This window comes from Cervus canadensis, chromosome 21 (assembly GCF_019320065.1).
Source record: "Cervus canadensis isolate Bull #8, Minnesota chromosome 21, ASM1932006v1, whole genome shotgun sequence".
Taxonomy (NCBI): Eukaryota; Metazoa; Chordata; class Mammalia; order Artiodactyla; family Cervidae; genus Cervus; species Cervus canadensis.
The window spans coordinates 10,626,954-10,652,463 of NC_057406.1; the positions used below are offsets into that span (position 1 = coordinate 10,626,954).

A 25,510-nucleotide genomic window follows, 5' to 3' on the forward strand; every position below is an offset into this window, starting at 1 on the left:
ACCTGGCGGTCGTTTAGTTGGTAAGTCATGTCCGACTCTCGTGATCCCATGGAGGTAGCCCGCCAGGCTCCTCTGTCCATGGGATTTCCCAGGCAAGAATACGGGATTGGGTTGCAGTTTCTTTCTCCAGGGGATCTTCCCCATTCGGGGATTGAACGCAGGTCTACTGCCCAACAGGCAGACTCTTTACCGACTGAACTATCAGGGAAGTCCATTTATTCTAGACATGATCCCTGCAGGTACAAAGTAGTAGATACTGTCAAGGTCCTCAGAAAGTCTGAAGAAAAATGAGGACACTCAGACAAAATGTGGACGCCAAATGTGATTCCTAGATTTTTTTTAAAAGTAATACTATTTTAGAACTTAATATAAAATATATCCAACTATGATATGTTCACTTGAGAATAAGCCAAATAAAGAAAAAATAATCACCACAGAAGCCTCAACTTGCCAGCTTTAAATTTGAAGATATGCTTAAAGAATGTGTCTCTTAAATCTTAAGATTTCTGAACAAAATTCAGAAACGATGACTAAATATATTTACTTTAGTAAAATCCACCATCTCCATTCATGGTACACTCATATGCCTAAGCACACTCCTGACTCTCCACCCAAATTACCACTCACCTCCCACATCACCCAAACCCTAAACACCATGCACAAGTGTCTTCCCAGGAGAAGACCTGGAAATATCAGAGTGGAAGACAACTTGCCTCACCTAAAGATGAGAAAGCTGAGGTCCAGAGAATGGAAGAGACCTGCCAAGGTCCTAGAGCTAAAAGTTGGAGCAAGGCCAGGGTCCACCAGCCTGGGGGCCCAGCGCCTGCACCAAGCAAGGCCTCCCTCCCTGTTCCCTGCCCCTGCTGAGCCAGACCAGCTCACACCTCTGAGCCCAGAGCTTCTCATGCTTTAATATGCGCAGGAATCACCTGGAAATTTCACTTAAATTCAAAATCTGAAACAGTCATCTCAGGGTGAGGCCTGAGACTCTGCATTTCTAACAAGCTCCCAAGCAATGCTGATGCTGCTGGTCTGAGGTCCACAGATGGAAGGGAAGGTCTGGAAGCATGTGATTCTATCCTAGCCAATTCAGACTTTTACTTCCTGTACAATTTATGATTCACGAGTCTACAGGAAATCTCCCTAGGCCTCAGTCTTCTCATAAAAATTCTGTTTTATAAGGCCCAAATGATAGAATTCATACATCAATTCAAAATTCTTGGCATTTACTGAATTTTTGGTGAATAGCTAATTTGAATACAACTTTTAAGTTGGCATTATTCAGGTATTTGACGTTTTAAGGCACTTAATTCCCATATTAACTTAGTGGGTAAGTATATTATCCCCATTTTTAAGAATGAGAACACCAGGTGTGACGGCGCTCAGAGTGCAGAGTCACCCAGGTGCAGAGCATGGCCACGGAGACAGCCCGGGCCGGCTCCACAACCTGTGTTCTTAACCACCTCACTCTCCAGAAACGTTAACTGTTATTTTTCCTCCTCGACTCCAAATCCCAGTTCACAATTTCTACCACACGTTTCTAACTTGAAGCTGTGTGTAAGCCTAAACTCAGCGTGCCCCACATTTACTGCCTTCACCCCAGAGCCAGTCCTCGTCTCAATGAAGAGTGACTGCCTCTGGGCAGCCCCCAAGCCAGAGTCCCAGGACTCACAGGGATGGCACAGTCCTCCTCAGTCAGGTCCGCACCCCCTCCTCACAGCACTGAGTTTACAACCCCCACACTGTCCTGAGGTGAAATTCACAGATAATGATGCCTTCTTACAGCCATAAATATAATTTACAACCATAAACATAACTGATATATTACCCCAACTGTAATCAAGAGAAGACAAAAATTAAATACATAATAAAAAGTATTTCAAAATGTAAATGCTTAAGCATGGGCTCACTAGAAGACACAGCAGTCATTTGTTAAAATAGAACCCAAAATAAAAACACAGACCAACACCAGGCTGAGGTGTAAGCAATTAACTATGATCAGTGATGAGTAAGATACAATATAGGATATTCCGAAACGGTGAAAAACTCTCATCAACGTTTCAAACAAAACAGTGTAATCTTTCCTTGGTCCTGAGCAGTGGCACTCCTAAAAATCTTGGTACATGTTTAAACACTGCAAAAACTACCCTGTGTTGACATGTAAAACCGTAAGTTGGGATTTAAATCCCAGTTTTTTCTTCACCTACATTTAAGACCTCAGGCTGGATGTGGGACATCTAGCACCCCTGCCCATCCTCTCTCCGCCAGTGCTGCCTCTGATCTCTGGCACCAAAAGGCCTCCACAAATCCCCAGAACACTCTGGGGATGACACACCCCCGGGGGTGGAACTGGGACCACAGTACTAGTCTCTTCAAGCCACTGTCCAACCAACTCTGTGTCCAACCCTCACCCGCAGCAACATTCAATCTCCAGCTCGGGTTGGCAGCTCTCACGAGGCAACTGGCACAGCCTGGTAACTGCCTTTCTGGTTCCAACCTGCTGCCTCTGTACTAAGAGGAACTGAACTCTACTCTCCATTCAGTCAACAAATATTTACTGCACACTGACATATCCCATCCTGCTCCAAACATTATAAATCACAACATTCTCTCCTGCTCAAACTAGAATAGCTCATGACCTACGGCAATTTTCAAACAGTGCTCTATTTTTATCTGTTTTAAATACTGAGTTCCTGCATAAAATTTCCTTTTAACAAAGTAATTCACGGCTTTAAAAGTTTGAAAACCCCAACTTTCAGAATAAAATCGAATAACCTTCCTATCTAAGCATCACCTCAGCACTAACCTAGCCTCGTCTCCTGTACCCCCACCCACCTTGCAGATGGCCCCCCAGTGCCCTCCTCTCTCTGGCACAGTCTCTTCCTCCCTCCCACATGGACTGTCATCCTACTAAGTGACCCTCTCTCTGTACCTATGCACCTGTTGATTCTCTACCCAGCCTTCCAGGCTGAGGAAGCTGTGAAACTGTCCCAATTCCCCTACATCCATCCGCCAACAGGCTCAGCTATTTTTTGTAAAGCTCCTAGCTTCTGCTGTACTTTTTGCACACTTCCATTTTAACAAATACTGTACTACAATAGTCTATTTAAACATCTACCTCTATAATATCTCCCTTTCTCTCTCAAGTTTTGTGAGCAGTGACCAAGTCTTTTACTTTACTTTCTGGCACCTGTGTGTACAGAGCTATCCTCTCAAGGGTAAGCTGACTGAGTGATATTAGTAGCTTTCTCTTCTTTTCAATCTAAAATATAAATTTCCCCACCCAAGTGATTAAAATAAATATCACTAACAGTAAACAGCCTCCTAGGTGGCATAGTGGTAAAGAAATTGCTTGCCAATACAGGAGACACAAGAAACATGGGTTTGATCCCTGGGTTGGGAAGATCCCCTGCAGAAAGAAATGGCAACCCACTCCAGTATTCTTGCCTGGGAAATACCATGGACAGAGGAGCCTGGCAGGCTACATTCCATGAGGTTGCAAAAAGTAGGACATGACTGAGCATGCAGGCACACACAAACACTAATGTTTACATAAAAGAAAGCCATGGAAGGAATAGTCCTACTCACGGCTTGGGGGAAAGTTTGCAGTGATCCAAAAACATCTGCTTCACTGACTATGCTAAAGCCTTGTTGTGATATGGATCACAACAAACTGTGGAAAACTGTTAAAGAGATGGAATACCGGACCACCTTACCTGATTCCTGAGAAACCTGTACACAGGTCAAGAAGCCACAGTCAGATTCAGACACGGAACAATGGTTCAAAATTGGGAAAGGAGTATGTCAAGGCTATGTACTGTCACCCTGCTTATTTTTTGTTTTAAATATTTATTCACTTACTTTTTAAATTTATTTACTATTGTTCCATGTCTGATTTAATTGAAGGTAATTGCTTTACAGTATTGCATTGGTTCTACCAAACATTAACGTGAAGTGGCCATAGGTTGACCCATGTCCCCCCCACCTCCCTCCCTGTCCCACCCCTCGAGGTTGTCATCGAGCAAAAACATGGAATCCTTCACAAATCTGCGTGTCATCCTTGCACAGGGGCCATGCTAATCTTCTGCGTATTCTTCCAATTTTAGTGTACGTACTGCCGAATCAACTATCACCCTGTTCATCTGACTTCTATGCAGAGTACATCACAGGAAATGCCAGATTGGACTTAAGGTTGCGCAAGCTGGAATCAAAATTGCCAGAAGAAATATCAACAACCTCAGATATGCAGATGACACCACCTTGATGGCAGAAAGTGAAGAGGAACTAAAAAGTCTCTTGATGAGAATGAAAGAGGAGAGTGAAGAGCTGGCTTAAAACTCAAACGTTCAAAACGCGAAGATCATTGCATCTGGCCTCGGCACTCTGTGGCAAACAGAAGGGGAAAAAGGGGCAACAGTGACAGATTTTATTTTCTTGGGCTCCAAAATCACTGTGGATGGTGACTGCAGCCACTGAAATTAAAAGACGCTTGCTCCTTGGAAGGAAAGCTAGGAAGGAAAGCTGACAAATCTAGACAGCGTATTACAAGCAGAAACATCACTTTGCCAACCAAGGCCTGTATAGTCAAAGCTACAGTTTTCCAGTAGTCATGTACGGACCTGAGACCCGGACCATAAAAAACAATGAATGCTGAAGAACTGATGCTTTCGAACTGTGGTGCTGGAGAAGACTTGAAAGCCTCTTGGACTGGAAAAAGATCAAACCAATTAATCCTAAAAGAAGTCAACCCTGAATATTCAGTGGAAGGAATGATGCTGAAGTTGAAGCTCCAACACTTTGGCCACCTGATGCAGAGAGTCAACTCACCTGAATCTAGTGAAGACTGAGGGCAGGAGGAGAAGGGGGTGACAGAGAATGAGATGACTGGATGGCATCACCAATTCAATGGACATGAGATTGAGCAAACTCCAGGAGATAGTGAAGGAGAAGCCTGCACGCTGCAGACAATGAGGTTGCAAAGAGTCCAACACAACTGAGCAACTGAACAACAGTAACAACTTGAAATCAGCAGCTTCTGGCATGAAATAGTAAGTGCCCAACAACACATATGAAACAATCTTACTAAAACTGTTTAACTTGAATCTAATCTTGAGTTAACAGAAAAATTCAAAACATGTAATATTCTATAAGACAACTGACTGACACTCATCAAAGGGTTGTAAAGAGCAAAAAGTCAAGAGGGCTACTCTAGATGAAAAGAAATTAAATAATATCCAGGTGCAATGCAAGAAACCTTGACCAAAACCAAACCAACAATGAAAGATACTTTTCTGATGGGGGCAGGGGGAGGAACTGAATATTAGATTAGATAATGCTATAAATATGATTAAATAATATTATGAAACTGTTTTTAATTTTCCTTAGAAGTATTAATAGTATTGTGGCTGTAAAGGAGAACATTCTTATTTTTATATTGTTCTTAGGCAATGTATGCTGAAATATTTAAGAATGAAATATCATGATGTATGTATGATAAAAAGCCTTTGACTCTGTGGATCACAAAAACTGTGGAAAAGTCTTAAAAAGAGATGGGAATACCAGACCACCTGACCTGCCTCCTGAGAAATCTGTATGCAGGTCAAGAAGCAGCAGTTAGAACCGGACACGGAACAATGGACTGGTTCCAAATTGAGAAAGGAGAACGTCAAGGCTGTATATTGTCACCCTGTTTATTTTACTTCTATGCAGAGAACATCATGGGAATCCCGGGCTGGATGAATGAAGTACAAGCTGGAATCAAGATTGCCGGGAGAAATATCAATAACCTCAGATATGCAGATGACACCATCCTTATGGCAGAAAGCAAAGAGGAACTAAAAAGCCTCTTGATGAAAGTGAAAGAGGAGAGTGAAAAAGTTGGCTTAAAACTCAACATTCAAAAAATGAAGATCATGGCATCTGGTCCCATCACTTCATGGCAAATAGATGGGAGAAAAAAATGGAAACAGTGACAGACTATTTTCTTGAGCTCCAAAATCACTGCAGATGGTGACTGCAGCCATGAAATTAAAAGACGCTTGCCCCTGGAAGAGCTATGACCACCCTAGTTGGTGTATTAAAAGCAGAGACATCACCTTGCCAACAAAGGTCCATTTACTGAAAGTTATGGTTTTTCCAGTAGCCATGTATGGATATGAGAGTTGGACCATAAAGAAAGCCAAGCACCAAAGAATTGATGCTTTTGAACTGTGGTGTTGGAGAAGACTCTTGAGAGTCCCTTGGACTGCAAGGAGATCCAACCAGTCCATCCTAAAGGAAATCAGTCCTGAATATTCACTGGAAGGACTGATGCTGAAGCTCCTATACTTTGGCCACCTGATGCAAAGAACTGACTCACTGGTAAAGACCCTGATGCTGGGAAAGATTGAAGGCGGGAGGAGAAGGGGATAAGAGGATGAGATGGTTGGATGGCATCACCACCTCGATGGAAATGAATTTGAGCAAGCTCTGGGAGTTGGTGACGGACAGGGAAGCCTGGCATGCTGCAGTCCATAGGGTCACAGAGAGTCAGACACCGCTGAGCATGAACATGCATTTTAAGCATTATAAAATAAGTGCTTATTTATGTTTATACAAAGTGTGTATGGGCTTCCCAGGAGGCTCAGCGGTAAAGTATCTTCCCCTGGAGGAAGAAATGGCAACCCACTCCATGTTCTTGCTTGGGAAACCCCATGGACAAAGGAGCCTGGTGGGCTACAGTCCATGGGATTACAAAGAGTTGGACAGGACTTAGCAGGTGAACAGTTCCGTTCAGTTGCTCAGGCGTGTCCAACTCTTTACAACCCCATGGACTGCAGCATGCCAGGCCTCCCTGTCCATCACTTCCAATGAGCAGTTGAACAACAATAATATTCACATCATCTGAAGCAGAACTATATTCTGAAGAACGATCCTCTTCTGGGAAATCAGTAGTATATATGTTGCTCAGACAATCAGAGAAAGTATCTGTATAAAATTCACCAAAAAATTCTTCACTCAAAATTTTGTGACATGTCATTTTTTGAAAATTTTACACTTATAATACACACAAGGTTGGAGCAAAAACCTAATGGAGCAAAATGTGAATGATAATAACAATCTCGAACTGTATAATGAACCCGTGATCAATATGAAGCTCTAACAACGTTACACGATGATGTCAATTGTATCAAGCCTACAAACATGTCTCCAATCAACAACATTTTGGTAACAAAACACGTATTGATACATCTCCAGTTAATAATATGACAATTGCATGCAAGTGTAAGAAATACTACAGAGAAACCCATGCACTTTGCTCAGTTTCCTCCAACACTAACATTTTGCACAACTATGATATTGCCACCAGGAAACTACATCCACTGATCTTATTCAGATTTCTCCAGTTTTACTTGTACTAATCTGCATGTGAGTCTGCATCCACAGCTTTTTATCCCATTAATCATTAAGTACTTGAGGGATCGAATGCCAAATAAACAAATTGATTGTTTTTCCTTCTTAAATTATCGTGTACCAACTATCTCAATAATCTACTCTTTATTTTCATCATCAAATTCCGTCCTCCAAAGAAAGCTAACACACACAATGCTGGTGCTTCTGCAGCAGCCAACCACTGCAGCCAACTTTCTTTAAGATTTATTTTTTGGCCGTGCTGGGTCTCCCTTGCTGCATGCAGGCTTTCTCTAGTTGTGAAGAGTGGGGGCTATTCTCTAATTGTGGTGCGCAGGCTTCTCTCTGCACTGGCATCTCCTGCTGCAGAGTACGGGCTCTAGGGCACCTGGGCTTGGGTAGCTACGGCACACTGGCTCAGTAGTTGTGGCTCTCGGGCTGCAGAGCACTGGCTCAGTAGTTATGGCACAGGAGCCTATTTGCTCCGCGCCACGTGGGATCTTCTCAGACCAGGGATTGAACTGATGTCCCTTGCATTGTAAGGTGGATTCTTAACCACTGGAACACCAGAAAAGTCTGCTGCAGCCAACTTTTGAGGAAAACCCCCTTTCACGAACCCAGAATGAAGATATGTCTTTTTCAACATAAAATGATTTCTGTATGGTCCAGAATTAAGCTGAACTTCGCTTCTAAGGGTTAGCCCTCTGGACTGTCCCTGACAGTTCTATGCAAATAGAAAAATATCACTTACTTCTAAACGAAGAGCTATAAAAATACTTCTCATACACTATCAAGAAAACATGTAAAAAGCAACTATAAAACCACAACTATAAAACCTCTAGAAGAAAACACAAAAGAAATTCTTGGTGATCTTAGGTTAGGCTATGATTTTTTAAATACAATACCAAAAGCATGATTCAAAAAAAAAAAAGACACTGTTAAGAGAATTAAAGATAAGCCCTAGAACAGAAGAAAATATTTTCTCAGTATGCATTTATAAAGAATTTCTATTGTAAATACATGACAAACTCTCAAAACTCAATATTAAGAAAACAACCCAATTTTTTAAATGGACAAGAGATTTTTTTTTAAATGGGCAAAGATTTTAAAAGATAATTCTCCAAAGTGTGTAGATGGCAAATAATACTCTGTACAATTAGTCATGAGGCAAATGTAAATTCAAAACACAACAAGATAGCAGTATGTACCTATTAGGACAGTTTTCAAAACAACACTGACAGGAACACACACTAGATACAGAGGAACTGAGGCTCACACACTACTGGAGGGAATGCCAGAAACCACCACACTGTTTTCCAAAGGGAACCGCACACTTTCTGGCACCCTACAATCCTGCTGCTAGGTATTCACAATGACATCTGTACATGAGCACTTAAGCAACTTTATTCATGATCGCCCAAACTAGAAATAGCTCAAATGATCTTCTGATGAATGGATAAACAAACTCGTGTGTCCCAACAAAGGAATATTTGGCAATAAACAGAACCAAATGCTAACACATGCCACAACAGGAATTAACCTCAAATGCACTCTGCCAAGTAAAGACATCAAGCCCAAATGGCTGCATACTGTATAGTTCCATTTATGTGACACAGATAAGTGACTGCCAAGGGCTAGAGGAAATGCTTAGTTACCAAGGGGCATGATGCAAGTTTTTAGGGAATGAACCTATTCTACACCTTGATTGTGATAGTGTTCCACAACTGTAAAAAGTCACAGAATGTACACTAAACACGGGGGCTGCTAATATGCATAAATTATACATTAATTGAAATAACTGAAAAAGAAATTTGTTTGGAAAACAATTTGGCAGTTTCTTATAAAGATGACCCAACAATTCCATGGCTAGCTATTTACTCAGAAGAATTGATAACAAGTATCTACACCAAGACTTTTAAGTGAATATGTGAAGTGAAAGTCACTCAGTCATGTCTAACTCTTTGTGACCCCATGGACTCCTCTGTCTATTGAGTTCTCCAGGCAAGAATATTGGAGTGGGTTGCCATTTCCTTCTCCAGTAAGTGAATATACACAGCACTTATATTCAGAACAACTGAGACACACAACAATATAGATCCATCTCAAAATCATGCTGACCAAAGCCAGATACAAAGGAACATGGACTATAAGACTATTTATGTGAAATTATCCCAGTAATAATGAAATTATGTGAAAATTCTAGAGATGTGAAACTAATCTACAGTCACAGAAAGCAGATCAGTGACTGTCTCAGACAAGAGTGGAAGTCGACTGCCAAGGGACCCAAGGAAAATTCGGTAGTGACAAAAATGTTCTATATTTTTGCGGGTGATTTTTGACCACGGTGTGTGACTTGTGGGATCTTAGTTCCCTGAACAAGGATCAAACCTGTGCCCTCAGCAGTGGAAGCAGAGTCCTAACCACTGGACCACAAGGAAACTCCCTCAAAAATGTTCTATATCTTGACTGAAGTAAAGATATTCAAAAGGGTGCATGCATTGGTCAAAACTCAAACTACATACTTAAAAAAGATGCAAGTTTATTGTATTTAAATTATAGTTAGTAAAATTGACTTTAAAACACAATGTTAATGAACACTTGACTCTCAGCATAACCCTATGGAATGAGCAAAAAACTCTCCAACAAAGAAGCTGACGCTCAGAGATAGTCTGTCCACACCCTGAGCACTGCCTGGGCTGGAGCCAGTATTATTCCAATGAAATCTTTTTTCCTTACTATTATTCTTCTTCACATATTTACAGCTTGAAATTTAAATCATTTTATCAACTTTTCCCTATTACTGGGATAAATGACTTGGCTTCAATCTGCTTAAAAACTATCCCAACAACCAAACAAATGTGTGATCCAGGATAGAGGTGAAGGACAACATCTATAAAAGTCACTGTGGGGACAAGTGACAACGTTTGGATATTGATATATTACAGAATTATTGTTAATTTCTTAAATGTGAATATGCTGATGCAGTCATGTGGGAGAGGGTCGCTATTCTTAGGAAGCGCATGGAAAAGTATTTCAGGAGAAAAGTATCACGTTGCCAGCTTACTTTCTAATGGTTCATCAAAAAAGAAAACATAAAATAGAATGTTAACAAGTGGTGAATCTAAACTAAAGGTATGCAAGGCTCACCTATATTTGTCTTTGAACTTCACTGTAGGTTTGAAACATTTTTAAGTATAACGAAAAAAGATCTGAAGCTTTACAATTTTTTTATTATTTACAAATTATCTTACTTTGTGAAAATTAGTATATCAATGTTTATCCACTTAAGACGAAATTTCCAAGAAAAAAAAATTTATAAAATCAAATACTAGAAACAGTTTTGAATCAAACACTTTTAAATCTATGAATGAAAACTATAAACGCCAGTCTTCCCCTGGTAGCACAGTGGAGAGGAATCCGCCTGCCAATGCAGGGGACACAGGTTCCATCCTTGGTCTGCGAAGATCCTAAATGCCTCGGAGCCTAAGCCGGTGCAGCACAATTCCTAAGCCTGTACTCTAGAGCTCACAAGTCGCTACTCCTGCATGTTGCAACTACTGAAGTCCATGTGCCTAGAGCCTGTGCTGGCAGTAAGAGAAGCCACTGCAATGACAAGACCATGCACTGCAACGAAGAGCAAAAGCAACAAAGACCCAGGGAAGCTAAAATAAATAATTTCTTAAAAAATTATGAATGCCAACTTTTAAGTGTGAAAAGAACGATACAATTTGAAAATAACAATTTTGCAACTATTATGTAATGATTGACTCAGGCAAAGCAGCATGCAAGGATTAAAATGGGTGAAATTTTGATGGTAAACAGGACATTTACATAGCATCTCCCAACCAGGTATGTCTCCGATTATAAGGGGAAAACAGTGTATTCACAGCAGAGAGAGCTGGCAGACACCACCTCAAACCAAGCAATGAAAGTTAATAATAACCATCGCCATCAGACTAAGTGACATCACGTGCCTCTCATCTGCTGCCCTGAGGACACACCACTCCTTTAGCACTGCCAAAACACAGGACCTCAATCTCATCAAGGGAGTGCATACAACAAACCCATATTGAAGAACAGTCTCAATTTCAAAAGGTCAAGGTTATGAAAGACAAAGACTGAAAAACTACTCTAGGCTAACAGAGCTGAAAGAGATCCAATAGCTAAATGCAACACATGATCCTACATTAAAAACCCAAGCCACCAAAATAATTTCTAAAATAATACTGAATTTAAAATCATAAAAATCTATAAATTACACATTAATATCTACAGATTTTATTCAGTATTAATTTCCTGATTCTGATAACTATATTATGTCCATGTAAGAAAATGTCTGTGTTTTTAAGGCATAGCAGTTCATTGGAAGGACTGATGCTGAAGCTGAAACTCCAGTACTTTGGCCACCTCATGCAAAGAGTTGACTCACTGGAAAAGACCCTGATGCTGGGAGGGATTGGGGGAAGGAGGAGGGGATGACAGAGGATGAGATGGTTGGATGGCATCACCGACTCAATGGACCAGAGTCTGAGTAATCTCCAGGAGCTGGTGATGGACAGGGAGGCCTGGCGTGCTGCGATTCATCAGGTCGCAAAGAGTCAGACACGACTGAGCGACTGAACTGAACTTGGTGTACAGTGTTAGCAACTCAATTGTGTCCGACTCTTTGCAACCCCAGGGGCTACAGCCCACTAGGCTCCTCTGTCCATGGAATTCTCCAGGCAAGAATACTGGAGTGGATTGCCATCCCCTTCTCCAGGGGATCTTCCCAACCCAGAAACTGAACCTGGGTCTATGGGGTCGCACAGAGTCGGACACAACTTAAGCGACTTAGCAGCCACAGCTCCTGCATTGCAGGCAGACCGTTTATCATCTGAGCTACAGAGAATTCCTTTTTAAGGCATAAAAACACTGAAATGTTTAGAAGTGAGGGGTATCGTGTTTGCAACTTACTCTCAGGGAACAGACAGGTGGTTCCTAAAGGCAGAGGTGGTGTGATGGGTAAATGGGTCACCAGGTACAAATCTCCATTTATAAGTCAGTCCTGGGGGTGTGATGTACAACATGGTGACCATAGTCAATAATACTGTGTTGTATTGATGTATATGTGAAAACTGCTAAGAGAATAGATCTTAAAAAGTTCTCGTCGCAAGAAAAAAAAATTGTAACTATATGTGGTGTTGAATCTAACTTGCAGCGATCAGCCCTTAATATACACAAATATGGAATCATTATGCTCTTCACCTGAAACTAACATAATGTTATATGTGAAACTGCAAGTCAATTAAAAAAAAGGATAGATAAGCTGACGCATGAGAAACACTAAGCAGTGCCTGGAGCACCCACAGTGGGCACCAAATTCATGTTAGCTTTTGTAATGAAATGTAAGATAAAAACTGACTATGAAGAAAGTTCAAGACAAGACTTCAAACATAGACAGTAATAAGTCTAATGAACAAAAACACTAATCCTATCTTGGGTAGAAAAAAAAACTTTCTGTCCATGGCTGTTATGATAGTAAACAACTAAAAATAAAACCTCAATGCTCCATTGAGGATTGGTTAAATAAAGTCAGACCATAAATGCTCCGAAGCTATTAAAGTCACAATGTATGCTATGAAAGGGCATTCTACATGGTATATTATTGTTAACTGAGTAAAACAGGAATCACAAGAGTATGTAAAAGTATGAGCCTGTGTTTATAAAATATTTAATACACGCACATATCCCTCTTTGGGGGGCAAGGAGTGCAGACTCCCTCAGATGCTTGGGGGTTCCTGCACGATGGACAGCACTGGCGGGGGGGCTGAAGTCTTCCTATTAATCCCCCTAATTTCTGCTCCTCCAAATGCAAGAGTTTGGTTTGCATCGCAGCTTCTCGTTGTGACCTAACTGCTTTTCCACGCTAGCCTGGTAACCCTTGTATTTCCTAAGCTACAATCCCAAGAATGGGAATTGACCCAGTGCATCTTTTCAGGCAAGATGTGTCAGGTTACTAGCCAGGATATAGACTTACTTCACGCAGTAGGAGAGAAAGGGAGCAAAGGGCAGGTAGAACAGTCAGATTAACTTCCAAAAATTTTTGTACAGCCAGGAAGGAGATAAGACAAATAAGTGAAGGAAATACTCCTTTCTGTGGAGATGTTACTTCCCCAGGCATGGGGAACTGTGATTAGAAAGAACATATCACACTGCTGGGCTCAGCTGGTAAAGGATATGCCTGTGATGCAGGAGAACCCGGTTCGATTCCTGGGTCAGGAAGATCTGCTGGAGAAGGGATAAGCTATGGACTCCAGTATTCTGGCCCGGAGAATATACAGTCCATGGGGTCTCAAAGAGTAAGGCACAACTGAGCGACTTTCACATCACACTGATAGCTATCCTGTTTGTACATAAACTCTCACTACAGAAGGATCAGAGTCCCATTTAAGTAGTAGTCTTCAGTTCAGTCGCTCAGTCGTGTCCGACTCTTTGCGACCCCATGGACTGCAGCACATCAGGCCTCTCTGTCCATCACCAACTCCAGGAGTTTACTCAAACTCATGTCCATTGAGTCAGTGATGCCATCCAATCATCTCATCCTCTGTCTTCCCCTTCTCCTCCTGCCTTCAATCTTTCCCAGCATCAGGATCTTTTCAAATGAGTCAGCTCTTCGCATCAGGTGGCCAAAGTGTTGGAGTTTCAGCTTCAACATCAGTCCAATTTCAGCTTCAACATCAGTTACACTATCAGTAATAGTCTTACAGATCATTAAATACTAACAAAGAATCTAAGAACTGGAGAATTCCAAACAAACAATAGATAAGCAAGAGTAAATCTAAAATTCTAATGATAAAAAGGGTACATTTCTGTGCCCAGATTTTCATTTTCCTAAACAGGAAGCTAAAACAAGGAGCAACTGGCAATCCTAGGGGTGGGGTCACTACTACCCCACCTCCCAACAATCAGAAGGGGAAAAAGAGTGAAGAGGACTGTCAGCACAAAACAGGGAAGAAAATTTGGAAACTCTTTTAGAAAGCCGGGGAAGGATTGTCCCACAATGCACCTCTTCAGTAAGGCACTAAAATGTTAACATGGGAGGAATTGAGGATTCTTCTCATATCGCATATTATTCATGAAAAATTTTTTTAAACATTCATTCTTTCCCACCATTCTCTTACGCCTCCTAGAGAGCTCTCTTCCTCTCTCATTCCAGGAGAATGCAGTTTTAGCTGCTCCCTCTTCCTCTCTCCAATAGCCTTCTCTAATGTCATCTCTTGCTTTGGCTGTTGTTGTTCAGTCGCTGCTAAGTCGCGTCCAACTCTGCAACCCCATGGGCTGCAGCATGCCAGGGTCCTTCCTCTGTTCTCCACAATCTCTGAGAGTTTGCTCAAATTCATGTCCGTTGAGTCGGTGATGCTATCTCCAACCTCTTCCAATCACCAACCCAATGGGTGTTTTCAACTGTAATTGTAATTTTCCTGTACTTCCCTGAAACACTCAGCAATGCAGACCCTAGAGCTGCGCAACCATCCTGTAACCATGCACAGGCAGCCGCCTGAGCACCTAAGGCCATCGTCACTGAGCAGCACAGCTGCCACGATCCTCCAGACCCCATGTTCTAGGACAGACCACACTGCTTTTTAGTGCAGCGTCCCATCACTTGCAGCTCAAAACATCCTTACCCCATACTACCTTCCTGATGCACCCAACACTGACTATTATCTAGTTCCACTCAAAGCCAGCGACAAGGTCTCTTCCTGTCACTGCTACCTGCAGCATTTTACACCCACTCCACTCCTAGAGATAAGCCTAGATACCAAAACATGTAGTACTCAGGACATTCTTTGTCCAAAACTTTAAGATCATTCTTGTCTAAAACTTCAGTGCCTGAATAAAAAAGATCCACACAACTGGGTCTGGCATTCCAGGCCTGCTGCAGCATCCTGCCTCCATTTTTCAGTAGCCCTCCACAGAAGAGAACTCTGATCTCCTTGCGCTGACTTCCTCACTCTGACCCCCTCCCAGCTCTGCCTTCTCCAGAAAGCACTTCACTCATGACCCCTGAGGCCTTTGAACTCCTGCAGCCATAGCTGCTCCCCAGCCAGCCACCCTTTCCTCCCCCACAACTACTCCAATTCCCCAGGGCAGCAGAAGAACCACATACAGTCCCTTAGCTCTGCAATCATTCTGGGGCAGTTAGTATTAATAAAAGTGACAACAGAGAAAGGAGACTGCCTGGGATTTCAGATTCCACTTTTCTTTGTAATTTCACTACTACTTTAGAGTTGCATGTTACAGAAATCTAAAGTACAGTTATAGATAATGAAGAAAGGGGCTCCATCAAAAGTGATGAAAATCCAGCTATATGGACACAGGTATTCTCAATACTGTTAGAACATTCCCCTCCCAATCCCCAACATCCAGTAAGGAAAGCTGGGGTGCCTGCTTCAACAGCACAGTGGAAAATAGGCGAGAAAAGGTCTTTCAGAAACAATGTGTGGGACAGTAACCCAAATAAATATCAGCCTAAGAGTGAAAAAAAATTAAATCCCTTATTCATGACACAAGTGAAGTTTCTCTTAGTCACCTTTCCCCTATCTAAGTGTCCCCTAGACAAAGAACTGATTATAAAAACTGTCTCTCACACCCAGAAGACTCTGCAAACACAACCTTTCAGGGAAATAAGAGACACAATGGGGATGGGGGAGAAAAGATTTGCTAAAGTAGATTTGCTAATTTAACACATTTTCTGTCAAGAAAATCAACTGTCCTCAGTGCATTGTTGTTGAAACAATGACCACTCAGGGAGCAGTGTTCATCAAAAGCAACTGGCCTACAGAAAAACACTCTCTCCTCCACCAGACTGCTCTCAGCAGTCTCAGCTGCAAGAACTTACTCCATTCTTAGCAATTATTAATGGGAGGTGATTTGAAGGTTCAAGATTAAAAAGATAATAAACAGTTTAGAATAACCGTGGCCCCATCAGTGCCTGTTTGCACTTACTTGCAGGTCACGGGGGAGCACAGAAGGGTGCAGAGTCTGTGGGGACGTTCAGTCCCGGGGCCACAGGCCACCCTAAGAAAGCCCAAGATGCTGCTGTTGACATTCGGTCTCTAAGTCATGTCCGACTCTTTGAGACCCCATGGGCTGTATGCAGCACGCCAGACTCCTCTGTCCTTCACCATCTCCCGGAGTTTGCTCAAACTCAAGAGGCTGGGCCGGGGCCAAAGCTGAAGTGACTGTGACCGTGAGATGCCCAGGACAGGGCCATGTGTCCAGTGCCCACCCTACAGGCCACACACAACGCCGCCTTCCGAACGTTTCTACAGAAACCGCGTGCACTGGGCGTGTGGATGATCCACATCACTGAGGGCCGGCCGGAAGGGCCTGACTCCACACCCGGAGGCCTGCAGTGTGTGACGGCTCGGACCGCCCCCACGCAACCTTTCCTGCCAACTAAAATGATGTCCAGCGTGAACCCACTGGGCCTGTGGTGCCGCCAGAGCCGAGGCCGCACAGGAAGGCGCGGGTTCTGCCTAAATTGCACACCTCGTCCTGCCTGAGGAGCTCCGTCCCAGCACACGGGCATGCACACACACTGTCTGCATGCACACGCGGGCGCGTGCACACACGCACGCGCACCACCCCCTGCTTCAGTCCTGCGAGAGGGCTGAGGGCCCCCTTCATGTATGCACGTCATCGTGGCTCCCTCTCCACAGCCCTCCAACCTGTCCTCTTCCCCTAAATGATTCTGGGTGGGACAGGTGTGTAAGGGTGTGTGTGTGTGTGTGTGTGTGTGTAGGGGTGTGTGTGTAAGGGTGTGTGTGTGTGTGTGTGTGTGTGTGTGTGTGTGTAGGGGTGTGTGTGTGTCACTCAATCGTGTCCGACTCTGCGACATGTGTGTGTGTATATGTCACTCAGTCGTGTCAGACTCTTTGCGACCCCACGGACTGAAACCTGCCAGGCTCCCCTGTCCATGGAATTCTCCAGGCCAGAATACTGGAGTGGGTAGCCATTCCCTTCTCCAGGGGATCATCCCAACCCAGGGACCGAACCAGGGTCTCCTACATTGCAGGTGGATTCTTTACCAACTGAGCTACCAGGTAAGCCCTAAGGAAAGAATTAACAAAAGATCTGTTTCCTAGATAGAAACAGAATAGAATGGGAAAGACTAGAGATCTCTTCAAGAAAACTAGAGATGCTAAGGGAACATTTCATGCAAAGATGGGCACAATAAAGGACAGAAATGGTATGGACCTAACAGAAGTAGAAGATATTAAGAAGAGGTGGCAAGAATACACAGAAAAACTATACAAAAAAGATCTTCATGACCCAGACATCCTGGAATGCAAGGCCAAGTGGGCCTTAAGAAGCATCACTATGAACAAAGCTAGTGGAGATGATAGAATTCCAGTTGAACTCTTTCAAATCCTAAAAGATGATGCTGTCAAAGTGCTGCACTCAATATGCCAGCAAATTTGGAAAACTCAGCAGTGGCCACAGGAATGGAAAAGGTCAGTTTTCTTTCCAATCCCAAAGAAAGGCAATGCCAAAGATTGCTCAAACTACCGCACAATTGCACTCACCTCAAAAGCTAGCAAAGTAATGCTCAAAATATTCCATGCCAGGCTTCAGCAGTACATGAACCACGAACTTCAGATGTTCAAGCTGGATTTAGAAAAGGCAGAGGAATCAGAGATCAAATTGCCAACATCCATTGGATCATTGAGAAAGCAAGAGAGTTCCAGAAAAACATCTACTTCTGCTTTATTGACTATGTCAAAACCTTTAACTGTGTGGTCCACAGCAAATTGGAAAATTCTTAAAGAGATGGGAATACCAGACCACCTGTCCAGAGGCAAATCTGTATGCAGGTCAGGAAGCAACAGTTAGAACTGGACATGGAACAACAGACTGGTTCCAAATTGGGAAAGGAGTACATCAGGCTGTATATGTCACCCTGCTTATTTAACTTATATGCAGAGTACATCGTGAGAAATGCTGGGCTGGTAGAAGCACAAGCTGGAATCAAGATTGCCGGGAGAAATATCAATAACCTCAGATATACAGATGACACCACTCTTATGACAGAAAGTGAAGAACAGCTAAAGAGCCTCTTGACGAAAGTGAAAGAGAAGAGTGAAAAAGTTGGCTTAAAACTCAACCTTCAGAAAACTAAGATCATGGCATCTGGTCTCATCACTTCATGGCAATTAGATGGAGAAACAATTGAAACAGTGACAGACTATTTGGGGGGCTCCAAAATCACTGCAGATGGTGACTGCAGCCATGAAATTAAAAGACGCTTGCTCCTTGGAAGAAAAGTTGTGACCAACCTAGACAGCAAATTAAAAAGCAGAGACATTACTTTGCCAACAAAGGTCCGTCTAGTCAAAGCTTTGGTTTTTCCAGTAGTCATGTATGGATGTGAGAGCTGGACTATAAAGAAAGCTGAGTGCAGAAGAATGGATGCTTTTGAACTGCGGTGTTGGAGAAGACCCTCAACAGTCCCTGGGACTGCAAGGAGATCCAACCAATCAATCCTAAAGGAAATCAGTCCTGAATATTCATTGGAAGGACCGATGCTGAAGCTGAAGCTCCAATACTTTGGCCACCTGATTCGAAGAACTGACTCATTTGAAAAGACCCTGATGCTGAGAATGATTGAAGGCGGAAGGAGAAGGGGACAACAGAGGATGAGATGGTTTGATGGCATCACTGACTCGATGGACATGAGTTTGAGTAAACTCCAGGAGTTGGTGATGGATAGGGAGGCCATGCATGCTGCAGTCCATGGGGTTGCAGAGAGTCAAACACGACTGAGCAACTGAACTGAACTGTTTCCTGGGCTGATGATGGCAAACGCAGCATAAATAAATCCCATCAACCCTACACAAAAAAAAACATTACGTCCAGAACAGGACTCCCTATGGGGCGGGGTCCCATTTGTGGATTTGCCGGTTTAGTTTGGTACAGAATTAATTTCTAAGATAGGGACCCCAACACAGCGTATAGAAAAAGAAAGTTAAAGTGTCACTCAGTCGACTTTTTTTTGCAACCCCATGGACTGCAACCTGCCAGGCTCCTCTGCCCAAAGGATTTTCCAGGCAAGAATACTGGAATGGGTTGTCATTCCCTTCTCCAAGGGATCTTCCCAACCCAGGAATCCAATCCGGGTCCTCCGGCATTGCAGGCAGATTCTTTACTGTCTGAGCCACCTGGCCCTAACCAATGAGCTCAGGAAAACTTTCTGGATCAGTTACCTGTGCCGTGCATGCTGAGAAACATCTCAAGGGAATCGCAGCACTTTGGCCAGAGGAACTTCCTAGAAATCACCTAGTCCACAACGGTCTTTTTATACATAGGGCATCTGAAACCAAATGATCTAAAATCGCAGCACCAGGTAATGACAGAGGTAGGTCCACAGTCCAGGTTTCTGGCTCTCTGCATGATTCCTTCAACAAGTACCTTCAATCCCATCAACTATATCTAAGGCCATCTAGTTAGAAACTGTGCCTTCTGTTCCCCTGGACTCTGTCCACACCCACTTTTTATCTAAACCACGTGTGCACTGGCAGTTTCCCAGCAATGCCAGAGCTCCTCATTCTTACTCCCAACCCAACACACCACAAGAAGCCAGCCCCTTAAAAAAGAAAAAAAAACAAAAAAACTGGAATTCAGCCCTCAGTCTCTCCTGATCAAAGGGCAGACGGTCGGTTGTACCAAATGCTGCCATGTTGCCAAGTCGTATTTTGGGCTTCCTCACTGTGTTCCAGAAAATTAAGCAAGACCGAACTGAACTTCCGTGGTAAAGCAAGACACATGCTAACATGAGTTGTCCTTCAGCAATGAGAGGTTACTGCCCTTTCCACAGCTGGAGAATCTCTAACTACCCTTTTGAAGCTTCTCGAATAGGCAAATGAAGATGAAGACAATGACTTCCCCTTTAAGACACTGGTACAAGCAGAATGGGATCCACGGTTCACCTTGGGGGAGTTACACTCTGAGGGAGCAGTCTCCCTTTCAGGTTTCAAGATCTACCCTCTGTTGTTCACATCCTGTTCTTGGGCTTTCCTCCTCAGAGAAGGAGCATATCCTGAGTCTTAAGGAGACACTGAGCATCTGGTATTTTCCATTCAATAGATTATTGTAACTACTAATTTTTGCACCATGCAGCATGTGGGTTCCCCGACCAGGAATCTAACCCTGACAGCCTGCAGTGAACTGCAGAGTCTTAACCACTGGACCTCGAGGGAAGTCCCACAAACTACTAGTTTTTGAATAATTTTAAGTCCCCTATTTCCTTTAGTCCTGCTCAAATGCCATCTTCTCAATGAGGCTACCCACACCTTTGCAATCCCATGCACTGTAGCCTGCCAGACTCCTCTGTCCATGGGATTTCCCAGGCAAGAAGACTGGAGTAGGTAGCCATTCCCTTCTCCAGGGGATCTTCCTGACGACTTCAGGGGATCAAACTCAAGTCTCCTACACTGCAAGCAGCCTCTTTACTGTCTGAGCCACCAGAGAAATCCCTCCCACACCTAATCACCCTATTTTAAATTGTAACAACCCACCCCCTCAACTTGGCCCTCTCTGTGTCAATTTATTATCATCTGTCTCCTTCCACTAAAAAAGGAGTGTTTACGTTATGTTCACATCCCTATCTCCAGCACTTAAGACTGCATCTAGCACATAGTGGATGTTCAATAAGTATTTGCTGAAAGAACCAAGTGAAATCATGAACTTGTCCCTCTGTATTCGGATCCTTTAAGATCTGTATTTTAAGATCCTTTAAAAGGATCTGTTGTACCCCACATTATTAAGAACCAAAGAACTCTAAACCTGCACTGTGAAATCTTGGCCATTACTTCTAGGTCCAGCCATTCATTTTATAAATAATGAAAACTAAAATAGAAGCTGTGTGATGTAGCAGCACCAGCAAAGAATTTGGTATCAAAGAACCTGAGATCCAGGTGAGTCTGTGCAAGAAATTTAGCCTGTCTAAACTTCCAATTTCCTCATCTGCAAAACTGCTACTTCCCAGTGATGATTAATGATGACGATAGATAAAATGAGAAGACATTTGGAAAATGTACAAAGTGCTATACAAGTGTCCTTCACCATTAGGCTATTTGACCTGCCGAAGGTCACAGAGGCAGTAGTAGCAAAACAAGCCTAAGAATTCAAGTTTTCTAACTCCTGATCCAGGGCATCTCATGTCATGAAACTAGCTTCTGGTTCCCCTATTCAAGGCCAACTTAAATCTTTCATCTAGTTCAAGACCTTTTAACCTTTTTACGGTTGGGATCGCTTTCAAAATTTGATGAAAGTGACAGCAAAGTACATACATGTACACCAACACAAAATCTCCTATAACCCATCCTTGGGCCCCAGGCCCAGAGAACTAAGACTGATATACTAATAAGTTACTCTCAGCAAGTTTTTATCACCTATTTTCATAATTATGAATAATATCTATGAATAAACATAATAATGTTTAACAATTCATGCCTAAGGATTCAACCCAAAGGATTCGTTCTCAAAGCAGGAAGCTCGGGGGAAAAGTACATGGGACTTTTAATAATAAAAATCAGATTATTTTGATCATGTTGCCACTGTATGAACCAGATAATTCTACATGACCACTTTCAAATAATCACACAGAGGCCCCATGGTTTCTTCTCTGGAGAAAATATACCCAAAATGTTTATAATGGAATTTTTCCCTGCAACCCTATACCCATCACAATTAACTCCAGACAAGATTACTGAAGATGGTCTATCCTCCCTTAACTGAGATCTAGTTAAGTATGATGCTATTCACTGTAAAGAGCACTTGTTAGGGGAAAAAAGAAAATCAGTACTAAATCTTCAGGAAGGTCAATTCACCATTCTTCATTCTCTAATCAGGACAAAACATAACCAGCCTAACCCACTAGAATGTTAAACAATCATAGAATATTTGATAATATAAATGAAGTGGTTCCACATTTGATAATCCTGAGGCAAAGGAGGTGTGCCATGAGCTTCTTTGATAATCCATCCAGTTAAGCAGCTAGTAACAGATGTTTCATAATACCAGCCACTGAATTCAGTATCGTTATTCTACAGTTGTCCAGCTACACACAGCTCAGTCTCCTCATCTGGAAAATTAAAATGGGCCACAAATACACTGTGAGTGTGTTTAGGAATTTCTAAGTTAACAGTTTTTATCCCTGAGTGGTGGGATTATGGGTGATTTAATTCTCTTACCTATATTTTGCTATAATTTTCAAGTTTTATATTGTGATTATGCACTGCTTTTTAAAAACCACAAATTTTGAACTTAAAATATGTCTACACATTTGCAGATTTTTGATCTGATGACTGCAGAACCCCTATCTGTGGGGGCAGCAACACAGATGTCCCTAAACACAACCCGAAAAACAAGAATCCAGTATACTCATTCTTCTAAAGAAATCTTGTATATTCAAGGCTAATTAACAGAGGAAAAAGGTTTTCTTACATGCAAAAATAAAAATATCCACTCTTTGGGGACCAGTTAAATGGGAGGTCTTGACCTCTTACAGAACTGCAGCGTGAATGCTCCCAGCCTGTCAGCTATCTAAGAGATCGCCTTGTTTTAGATAAATACAAGCCAAGTCCTTGAAGATTCTGCTTCCTAAATTTTCTGTAAATCCATGGGTTCAGTTTGGTTGTCAAGGGTAAGATGAGTACTTTCCCACAGCTGAAAACTAATTTCCTAAAAAAGCTGATATCCAACTTCTACCACTTGGTATTATTCATCATTTCTATCTTTTAAAGTTACAGTAAATTAAGATTATAGGGTCTTTCCAGCCATCCTAACAGGTACACCTCAGTATTAGTACTGTTTTTTGTTCGTCTGTTTTAAGAAGATTCTTCCAGTGCATCATAAACTGTAATGAAGTGATCCTCTTTCAACCTTTCAGAACAGTAAATTAGATTTAAAAAAAAAATCACCTAACCAAAATAAATTTATTTACTTCTTAGAGAATCAAAACTGATCATATTCTCAGTAAATTCTGCACTCTCAGAATCAAACTTGCTAGAAAACTAAAAATTACTTTGAAAATTTTAATTTCTGATAATTAGTGAAAACTTTAATCTGCATTCATCAAATTCATCAAAACACATTCATGTGAAAAAGATTACAGAAGAATTACACAAGTCACTACTAGTTAGCCATCGACTGAACATCTCCAAATTATAGAGAGATACGGATGATTACCATAATATATACAAGTTGAATTCCAAATATTCATCCGTATATACTTCAAATAGCGTACACTGTAACTACAACCACCAAAAAAGTGTCACTTCCAAGAAATACTGGGATCCGAAGAGAAAACACTCATCTCAAGTGGCCCTGATTATTCACCTGTAGCAACGATTTTTCACTTCTGTTATACATACAAATTGGACTTCTCAGATCAGGTTACATTTCCTTTAGGAATTAAAGAAGCTAATACTTAGAAACCACAGATTTATTTCTTAGAACATAAAGCGTTATTTATAAATTACTCTAGATTTCTGTAACAATTCAGGGCAAAATTTGTTACCTCTTTTTTTTCCTCCCCAATCAACCAAATCGGAATATTTGGATTTTTGAAAGATGAAGTTTTCTGCACAGTGTTTTTAGACGCGGTTCGTGAACTCTAACCTGTAATTCAGCACCGCCTCAGTTTTATCACATTTCAGGGAGAAAATGGGGCAGGGGCAAGTTTAGCGGCACCGCGACGGCATTGTCACCACAACACCTCCCACCACAGCCACCATTTTGAGCAGCAGAATTAAAGTGCTGAGGATTTTGACCAACTAAAAGGAAACACGGGGTCTTCGGGACAGTTGTGGAGCGAGTCCTGACGCTCAGCATTCCCTAATCTGCCGTTTCTCCCCCTCAGTCCGCGGGAACCGCCGTCCCACTCACATTTTTAGAAAAAGCCGTGCTCGTCCGAGTCACGTCCCAACTTTGAAAACGGCGTGCGGCGCCGGGCCCCCGCACCCGAGGCCGCCGCATTGTCGCCGCCGCCGCCCGCCCGCCCGCCGGCCCGCACACTCCGGGCTGCCGCCAGGCGCGCCTCCCTCGGGTGGCGGACCCACGGTCCCCGCTCGCCGGCCCGGCCGCGCCGGTCTCGCACCTTTGTCCGGGGCCGCGGCACCGACCGGCCGCGCGCTCGGCCCCAGGCGGCCGGGGGAGGGGTCGGGGCGCCGGCCGGGGGCGCCCGCCCGCCAGCCCGCCGGGCTCCACAAAGCCCGCCGCCCGCTACCCCGACCGCCCGGCCCCGCGCTGCGCCCGCCGGGACGCCGCCCGGAGTAACGGCCCAACTTTCCCCACCGCCCGGGTCCCCTCAGCCCGGACCCCAATCCCCGCCCGCCCGCCCGGGCCGGCCGGGAGCGCTCCTCGCGCTCAGCCCCCCACTCAGCCCCTCAGAGTCAGCCGCTCGGAGGTCCCAGCGCGCCGCCGCCCCGACCCCCTACCGGGGTCCCGACCCCCTACCCCGGCCCGGCCCGGCCCGCGCACCTCGATCTCGAAGTCCGGCAGGCGGAACGCCGTGCGGAAGAGCGAGCAGAAGTGCGCGATGGCCGGCACTTCCCACCACGAGCGCAGCTCGCCCAGCCCGGCCGCGCCGCCCTCCTCGGGGCGCATCTCCGGCCGCGCCGCCGCCTCCGCGCCCGCCGCCCGCCCGCTCCCGGAGCCGCTCCGGCCGAGCTACCGCGGCGGCTGCCCCGGGCCCATCGCGCCGCGGCCCGGCCGCCCAGCCCGCACAATGTCGCCGCGGCTCGCGGGGAACAGATGGGCCGGGGGCGGGCGGGGGCGGGGCCTCGGCACAACAACAACCCCGCCCCCGCCCCCGCCCGCGGGCCGCGCTCGGGCGGGGGAGGGGCGCCCGAGGGCCGGGGGGAGGGGCTGCGGTCGAGCACCGCCCCCCAGGCCTGCCGGGCCCCGCCCCCACTTGGCCGGGGGTCGCGCCCCTCAGAGGCCGGCTGTCTGCGCCTCGCCGGGCTGCACCCACGTGGGTCCTGGGCGGCGGACCCCACACCCGGGCAGAGCCCGCGGCCTCCTACCCCTCCCGGGCCTTGGGAGACACCCCCCCACCACCGTCCGCGATGCGCGGGGT

General features: G+C 44.1%; 1 protein-coding gene and 1 non-coding gene across 2 annotated transcripts in view; both read right to left on the reverse strand.

Annotated features, from left to right (window-relative positions):
* LOC122423776 (cat eye syndrome critical region protein 2) overlaps window positions 1–25,170 on the reverse strand; it is a 116,083-nt gene extending 90,913 nt beyond the window's left edge. Inside the window, exon 1 of the mRNA XM_043441140.1 lies at window positions 24,913–25,170. Within this exon, the coding sequence (XP_043297075.1) occupies window positions 24,913–25,038 (126 nt within the window). The 5' untranslated portion in view covers window positions 25,039–25,170. The remainder of the gene's footprint in view (window positions 1–24,912) is intronic.
* LOC122424100 lies at window positions 4,024–4,127 on the reverse strand. The gene has a single exon (XR_006264299.1). It is a non-coding gene; the product is annotated as a U6 spliceosomal RNA (small nuclear RNA).
* Window positions 25,171–25,510: the final 340 nt, after the last annotated feature.